General features: G+C 36.0%; 1 protein-coding gene across 11 annotated transcripts in view; it reads left to right on the forward strand.

The window, feature by feature from the left end:
* DNTT (DNA nucleotidylexotransferase) overlaps window positions 1–8,335 on the forward strand; it is a 162,162-nt gene extending 153,827 nt beyond the window's left edge. For all 11 annotated transcript variants that reach the window (XM_042019047.1, XM_042019046.1, XM_042019048.1 and 8 more), the window contains one exon: window positions 5,142–8,335. In XM_042019047.1, coding sequence (XP_041874981.1) covers window positions 5,142–5,228 — 87 coding nt within the window. In that variant the 3' untranslated portion in view covers window positions 5,229–8,335. The remainder of the gene's footprint in view (window positions 1–5,141) is intronic.
* The last annotated feature ends 758 nt before the right edge of the window (window positions 8,336–9,093 follow it).

Consider the following 9,093-nt stretch of genomic DNA (forward strand, 5'->3'; position numbering starts at 1 on the left):
TTTCCTTTCCTTTCCTTTCCTTTCCTTTCCTTTCCTTTCCTTTCCTTTCCTTTCCTTTCCTTTCCTTTCCTTTCCTTTCCTTTCCTTTCCGGCTGATCTCATTTCTGTTTTTAAGGAATTTTGTAGTGCAAGCCCCAAAACTTTCTTGCAATTCTGATCATACAATAAATGAAAATGTGACTAGTTCAAGCTTCCAAATGTCTTTTTATTTCTTTTTTCCTCAGTATTTGTGTATTAGAAGAAGTGTTTGGGGCTATTGTCACATATTACATTTAATATTCATATATCAATAAACAGTTTTATGTACTACAGCTACTTGTTTAAAAATATGTTAACGATGGTTGCTGTAGCACTCATAGAAATTCTCCCATAAAAGTGTTGGTTGTTTGAGCCTATTCTAACTTGTTGGTTTTATTTCTGTATATGGTTATTTCAACATTTTCACAGATGAGAATTAATTTAATGCTCTACCCATTTATTGTCAGAACCTTTCACTGAACTCAGTAAAATAGGACTATTGAGTACAAAAGATAGCTGCAGTCAATCTAAGAATTGCAGGAAATGTTAAAACAAAAGTACTTCAGTGCATTGTTTTATGTATATGTGATTGTACAGACTTTTTGGAGGCAATGCTCAGACAATCTCACAAGCTGAATATTTTCAGCTTGGTATGCAGGAGTTTAGGTCAAAATTATCCAAAAATCACACAAAATAATGAAATGTATACCCACATTGTCAGGTATACATTATAAAAGGCTGATTTAGTAAACACAGCTTCTTCCTAAAGTTTCTACAGTGCTGATGTAACCTGTGTGCCATGGTGGTGCATCAACACTTGCACTGGAGAACTGGCCCGGGGGCAGAGAACAGGTGGGGTAACACTCAGGTCAGGTAAACACACAGGAACATTCCCACTGGCAATCATGTGGAAGCTATATGATGGATTACTTATGTTTCTTCCTTCACAGTTCTTCCTGTAAGCCTCTTTTATTAATTTAATTAATAGCTACTTATATTTTTTCAAGGATACAAATGCTATTTGAGCAAATGGGATCAGAGAAATAGGAGTGTGACCAATTTAATAGCATTGTACATTTAGTCTGATAAGCCATTGAGGTATATTCTATCAGTTGTGGGTCTGATGTTATGGTGCACTGCTTCACTGAATGCCATGGCCTTTCATAGCTAAAGAAGCTATTGCAAGGAATGTAAGCAGCATCATCTCTTAATTTGTCCCAATTATCTTTAATTAAAAATCTTCAATTGACTTGGCATAAGTGATGACTTGTGAAGATGTCACTAAAGTGACAAATACATGTGTAAGAAATGTAAGGTACATTGTGGTATCTTTTACCACGGCTGATTAAGCAAGTCCTGTTGCTATCATCATTCATCTACAACTGACTTTACCCATAAAACTTATTTTTAGAATGGACTCTGCCCAAGAACAATGAACAATTAAGTTCCAAGTTTGCAAATGACAGTCTGTCCTCTTCTTTTCTGTTGTTTGTTCATCATTGTCTTGCTTATAGCCACTTTGATAATTTGAAATGTAAAGTGATGGGGGTTTAGACTGCTTGGTATTTATCATTCAGTGTACAGGCAGAACTACAAAGCTAGGTATGATCATGTTGTCATTATATCTTCATTTTAATAACTTTTAAAAGAAAAGGCAGTATTAAGGTAATTAAACTGCTGTGAATATGTGTCACATGTTAATATGAAAATCAGTGAGAGAAGACAAAAATTAAATTTAAAATCCCTAAACACCTTGTGTAAGATTTTGCCATTTTAAAGCATGCAACACAATCCTGTACACAAAGAAAAGGTTAGAATAAATGTGTATGTTAATGATGTTCCAGGTGCTTGTCTAGAAGCAAAGTTGTATCAAAGAGTATTTTGTAAATTGTTAACAAGATACTGTTGGCAATAATCTCTGTGCCCTTCCTCCCTTCCCCAATTTATTTCATGTAATAGTACGTCAGAAGGAGTCCAGGCAGACCTTAATGATTATGGTCCTTTAGGGTCTTTTGCAAAAGGAAGGGATGTGCCTCGTACACAATGTCATTGTTTTCAAATAGATCATGAAACCTGCTAGAGTATGACTGCCTTCTTTCTGAATTACGGCTGTAAAGCATATAAAGTCATGGCTCTGAAAAGAGCAGGAAAAATGGGATATGGAAGGAAATTACTTGGTCTTTAAGGGCACAGTTTGGCTGTGACTTAGTCAAGAACAAAGGTTCAAATAGTTTATAAAGCAGAGTTATGCCAGTAATTAATTAGGAAACTTCATACTTTATTCTTGTTCTTCACCTAATACCAAGGATTATAAGGATTTAAATAAAGAAATAATCAAATTTCCCCCACATGTCTTATCCTCAGAACAGTGGATTTCACATGCACATACAAACCTGGAATACTTTGCTCTGCAGCAGATTCTGCTGGTTCAGAACCATCAAATCGCATTTCGTCAATGACAATATGTGGTACTGACTTTTATTTTTGGATACTTGTATTCAAACTAATTTTCTAAGTTCATCTTGAGATGGGGTAGATAGTAATGAAATGCTATAGTGACAGGCTAAGAGTTATTCATAGTATTACTCAAGCGTAATAGATTATTTAATTTGGTGTTGGACAACACACTTATTGCCAAGCAATTTGGTAATAAGCAGTAGGATATCAGTCTGCTTGGAATACAATTAACTGTGTGCTTTTCAAGAAGGCTGTGCTGTTGGCTAATGCTGATTTAGATAACTAAAACTAGAATTCTGCTTTATTAAGTAATGGTTTTGTTTTGCTGGACTCATCATAATAAAATACGATATGAAACCAAGTGACAGTAGAAGTATAACATGCATGAATTTTGGCCATGATTGTTAGGATATCATAAAGCTATGCTAGCTCTGTGCCTTCACTCTCTTCACTCTCTTCACTCTTCACTCCTCCCATTCATCAAAAGTATTATTGATCATTAATGCCAAAATGAAAAATAAGAGGTAGCAATTCATATAAGAAAACTTTTGGATGGCAGTTGTTCTACATTAGGTGTAGTTAATGGTCATTTTTGCAACCAGAAATGTAATATTTACATCCATTGAAATGACAGAATTGATTAAATGGGATAAGAGAAAAGTGATACCAGAAGCTCCAGAGCATTGTTTTTTGTAAATTTGATTGATGTTGATGGGGCATGTTTTGGATCTGCAGAATATTAGTAAGAAGATGAAATAAAATCACAACTAGGTGAGCAGTTCATTACTTCTCTTGAGCAAAAAGAAAAAAGCAAGAAAGAATGGTAGTGAATGCAATAATCAAATTTGCATCACTGTGTAAGCTCTGCATAGGCTGACAGAGAAGGAAAATCATAGGTTATGATTAACATTAATAACACTTACATTGCTAAAGCAGTTGGCAGATATCAGCTAGAGATTCATTTAGAAACATTGCTTGTAGCTACTGAGAATGGTATTCAGCATCAAATACTTTGTATTAGAAATTTTCCCTGTCAAGCAAATGAAATGAGTTTAGCTTCCAGGAAAACATAAAGTGACAGAACAAAAGAAATGGAATGCAATTTGGGGTTCCAGAGATATGAAGAGCTTCTATTAAAGTGTGTCTGTAACATCTGTCTACAAGTGTAAAATTTTTTTTTCTTGTTTTAACTTTTATTCTTTTTTTGGGTTTTTTTGCAGTAATGTAGGTGTATGGATTGCCCTCTTTTTCTTAGTAATACTAAAAGAAAAAAAAAAGAACAAAAGAAAGAACAAAAAAATCCCTAAGATCCTGTCATCCCAGGAGATACTTGAGGAACAAAATATCCCCAGTATTGTTATCCAATGGGCAGTTGTTGATGTCTTCTTTCCCTTTCTTTTATTCTGTTCAATTTTTATTTTCTACCATTTTTTCTTCTCCTGTCTATGTGAAAAAGTACAGTATTTCCCCTGTTCAATGTTGTTTGTAGGTTCCTTTTATTCCAGAATCTGACATTTGAACTTCCTAGGAAAAAAGGGATATTATTTGTCTATGCTTTGTAAGCAATCTTTGCTACTGAAGAGACAACTTTAATCAGTCAGTTCTCGGTTGTGAATCTCTGGTGCCAGATGTTGCTCCACCATCCATGGGTCTACTCTGATCAAGTTATGGACTCCTCTTCCTGACCCATTCCCATGAGTGTGCTGGACAGCACAGCCCTCCTGGAGGAATTGCTCGGCAGCTGAGAGAGCAGAGGTGTTGGTACACGTGTTCCTAAGCATTGTGGTAGTCAACTTCTAAGGAATTTATCAGTGGGTTCTCTACACAGCATGTCCTCTTTCACAGTAGAAAATAAATCTGGAAACTTAACCTTGAAGTTTTCACAACACTGGAGTTTGATTGTTCAGAGCTGAACACTGATTTAGACTTCAAATGATTAGGGAATTGCTGAAATATTAACTATTCTTTCTAGCTTCCAAACTCCTCTAAATTGTGAGGTATCATTGTTTTAATATTCACCTAGCTTAGCAGATTTTAAAATTATTATTGGACTTTAGTGAAGAAAGGAATGCGTAAGGCTATGTACTTTATTGTATCAGGCATTGCAGGGGAGGTAGGCTTGTGAGTATTCCTGTGTAAAAATAATCTCCTGTATTTTCAGAAGTGCAGGTATGAAAAAACTTCATTTTACTGTTAAAACATTCAGCAGGAGGGTGTGTAAAGAAAAAAAAGCTTGGCTTTTAATTGATGCTTTTAATGCTTGGCTAGGTACAATTAATGTCACCATCAAATCAGCTTGAATGCACTTATAGAGAACATTACTATATTAATTTAAGCACATTTATGATTTTATGAAGGAAGTCCTGCTATTGACCCTCATGGAAAGAAAATGTAAGTAGGATCTGAGGGGCATAGGGTCTTGAAAAAATAAATCAAAACAAAGTTGTAAGCTAGTTATGAGAAGTGAAAACATCAAGCAGCATTAAAATTCTTTTTTAACTTGCATTTGCATTTCAGGGTAGGCACATTGATGAAGACAGTGTTTTCTATAGAGGATACAATGGGTAGAACTGTCAAAAATTAACTCCTTTTCAACAGCAAAAAAACATCAATTGAAAATTCTTTCTAACACCCTTATTGACTTTCTTCTTAATTTTTTTTCACAGAGGATCTTTCTCAAAGCTGGAAGTGAGGAAGAAATCTTTGCACATCTTGGCTTGGATTATGTCGAACCATGGGAAAGGAATGCTTGAAATGATTTGCCAGTGTACATTCATCAGTTGACAGCAATGGTCTTTCTGCTCATCTTGCAGTCTGGTTTTGCTATATATACATATATATAATACGTGTTTCTATGACAACTAAAAAAATTAACTAAGTATTAGAAGCCATTTGCACATGCTAATGTTCCTAGAGGATAAGAGTTTAAGTTTTTCAAAATCTTTTCCAATCTTTCCTGGTTTTGAAGTTTCTATGTGAGAGTGGTAAGACTGAGCTTGGTTTGGGGGGGGAAACTTGGAACTGATGAGGTTTTTGCTTATGATAGGAATTTAACATTAGTATGAACAATACTTGCTTTTTAAAATAGTCAGCTAGAACAATACATAAATAATTCAAAACATTTGAGCTGAGTCAAAACATTACTGAAATGTATGCTGGTCTGTAACTGTATTTCTTATGTATTTTGCTGAATCTGTGTATAAAATTGCTCAGAATATAACACTTAATGATCTAGGCAGTAACTACGTCGCAGTCTCAGCAACTTGAGGCTTCAGTTGTAATATTTTTCCAGGTAGGACACCATTCTATAAAAACTGTAAACAAGTTGACAATTCAACGAGACTTAAAAAACATTTCACAGGAAGGGATTTTGAAAGGAAAAGTGGAATAACTCAGTAGCAATCTTCAATTGTACAGAAAAATACTATAAATTTAGAATACTGATTTGGACTAAAGAAGATTCAGATTATGTGGGGTGATGGTCCTCAATCAGGAATTTGAATCATATCAATTTGAAGCATGAGAACCACTGTTTTAACTGTCAGGCTGGTGACTGCTCCAGGACAAAATATTTTAATTATCCGTGCTCAATTTAGATAGCTGGAAATTTATTTATTAGTAAGTGTAAATGCATTGGAATGGGAACTTGTAAAAACTTGAGCTGTTGGGCTATTGGCTGCTCTAGAGTGGTATTCCCAGAATAGAATTTAGTCAGAAATTCATCTAGGATGTGAGAGGCTTTCTGATAAAAGCCCTACAAGATATTTTGGTTTCAGAAAATGTCCAGGTAACCCTTGTGACCATAGTGATAATGAAGGATTTATAATACATTTATCCTTTAATAAACAGGGGCATTCAGAGCTTTAGGAAATGAAGCTATTTACTGATCATCTGCCATTTGTAGAATAGAGGTGATTAAGAACACCAGGACTGATCAAATAATTTTCTTTCTTAGAAGTCTGAACTTTTTTCCTCTGTTGAGGCTGACTACACCTCTTGTCATGATGAGGAAAGAATGGCAATGACAGGGCTGTGCACAACAGTTATTACTGACAGTGAAGGCTTCCCATATTCAAACAGTATTTGATACTAAGAAACAGTATGCTTAATTTTTTTACTCATTACTTTCAACTGGGGAATAGACTTTTAGAGGATTGTGTTGTAAGCTATTCTAAAACCTCAGTCAGGGTTTTAGAAAAATGGGATAATGGCAGGAACTTGCTTCTTGCCTGTTTCAATAAAACCATCCTATTTAAGTACAGTTTTGCTGACTGAGCTGAAAATACAATGCTACTTCCTAAACTCCTGTAACTATAAAGCACTGGCATTGCTTCCTGCTTTACAGTGCTGATGTATGAAGTATCTTCTCTGTGTTTTTCATCAGGATGCTGACACTTAAGTGGCAGCGACATTTTTCAGTCCTAATGGAAGAAAACAAAAGCTATGTTACCTTGTCTGAATATTCTTTCTACTTGGCCAACATTTATCAGAAATTATACATTCTGGTTGTGCTGTTTCTGCAAACTTCAAGACACACATGAAATATCAAACATTCTGAATTCCACATAAATAAATAACTCCCATCTTGGGTGCCTATGCATCACTTATAATGATACCACCTGTAAGGGAAAAGTTACCAACACAAGTTCTGTCAGCTCCTCCAAGACTGGAAGAAATCAGCATATCACTTTATTCTTTTATTTCCTTCAATTTTTCTGAACTATAGAATACATCTTAGAGATTACTCACTGAATCAACTATTATAAAAAATTATGGAACTGATAAATGAGGGGTTGTGTTAAAGAGAAGAGCAGATTAAATGACCAGGATGGTTTGACCATGAAGACAATGCACACCCTCACTGGAGAAGCTGCTACCCCAGTCACTGTCACAGGTACCATGTGCAGGATCATCCCTGGTAGCACCAGCCAAACTAGTCAGCTGAGACTATAGTCAGAAAAGACAAAAGTCATACAGGAGGCCTGGGATGGAACAGGTTAAAGGAAATAAACCCTTTATCAGCTGAGCGTATCTGGATCCATGAGCTAGTGAAAACTCCCTCTAGTGTGATGGAACTGTTGGAGTCAATGGCAGCAAATCTTCTGAACTCATGAAGGACAGGTGAGGCCTCGGGGCCTGGAAAGGGCAAGAACAGACCAATGTTTTTAATAGGAGGAAGGGAAGAGAATTTCAGATCAGTGCACTTAATACCTCCTAAATTGCTAGAATGATTAATAGACTGTGTTTTTAAAGCACCTAGAGGAAAATAAAGTGATAAGTTATTGGTAACTTGTTCATCAGAAACAAATCATATCAAAGTAATTCAGTTGTAAAGTCCCTGGAGGCTGTTTTCTAAAATGCCTGTCCCTCCTCCCCTGCTTTTACACCGAGGCAATTTGGCAAGTATTGAGTAGAGAAGGATCACTGGTTTAATAAGCATCTTCATACTAACTCTCTAAGAATTAATCTGTAACTCTATCTCTGGGAAAAAGTGAAAAGTAAAAGGAAAGCCAGTTTTTTGGGTTTTTTTCATGGTTTGAAGTAATATATGATTTGTCAAATAATCTCTTAAGGCAAAGGCAATGAGATATGTTTAGTTCGGTGGGTAATAACGTAGTTAATGTCTAGAGGACTAATGCACTGAAGGAAGGGCTAATTCTATCTACACAGCTCTACAAAATTGCAAATCTGGACAACCTAAATACTCACACAACTGAAGCCACATGGACTTTCTGCAAATAACTGGAAACCTGAGAACTGCTGCTACTTTGCATAAATAACTCCAGAATGTTAAAAAAACCCAACCCCAAGGATTTGCATATGTTATAATCCCCAAATAAAATGTCTTTTCTACTGTTTATGGGCAGAATTATTTGGCTTTTTCAGGTGAGACCATCTTATTCCTAGGTATGAAATATATTCCTCTGCTTTTTGAACAGCTATTTCTTTCTATTATAGAGTTTTCTTTGGCAACTGCAGTAAAAATAACCAAGTCCTGGGTCTAACAGGTTAATTGAAGTCACATAAACAGATGAAGACAGAGAACTCTGTAAACCTTCCTTAAGAGGAAGCAGTCTTTAGCCCTGTTGTGTAGATGCACAAAGTGTCTTTTGCTTTAATCAGGATGCTTCAAGTGTAATTTGTTTTAACTGAAGAGGCTCCTTAAGTATACTGTAGGACATCCTTGACAGCACCAGCCGTTATGTGGAATGCTGTGAAAATGTGTCTTGTGTCACCCTGACCTAAGGCCCTTTGCTAAAGCCAATCAATCACCTCACAAAATGTCAAACAATAACTGGAAAAGGCTTTCCCCCACGAATGCTGTTCAAATGCCTCAGAATACTTAATTCAGAAATCTATTTAGTGTCTCCTTCAATAAATGTGTATTATAGGCAACCCATAAAATCTAACACTGTATTTCAGTGGGTGCCTCCAAACAAATACTATTCTCCAATACGACCAGTGATACAGAAACTCCTCGTGTGTTGCACTGAGTGGGGGGGGGGGAGGCTGAACTACATATCCCAGAAGCCCAGGTGCCTCAGGGAAGTCTCTTGGCTGATAAGACTCAATCCCACCTGCAGGTTGTGACTGACCATGGGGAGAGGAGGAGAGAGA

The sequence above is a fragment of the Corvus kubaryi genome, unplaced genomic scaffold (genome assembly GCF_017639235.1).
Source record: "Corvus kubaryi isolate FWS band 111438036 unplaced genomic scaffold, C.kubaryi_AGA036_p1.0 138, whole genome shotgun sequence".
Lineage (NCBI taxonomy): Eukaryota > Metazoa > Chordata > Aves > Passeriformes > Corvidae > Corvus > Corvus kubaryi.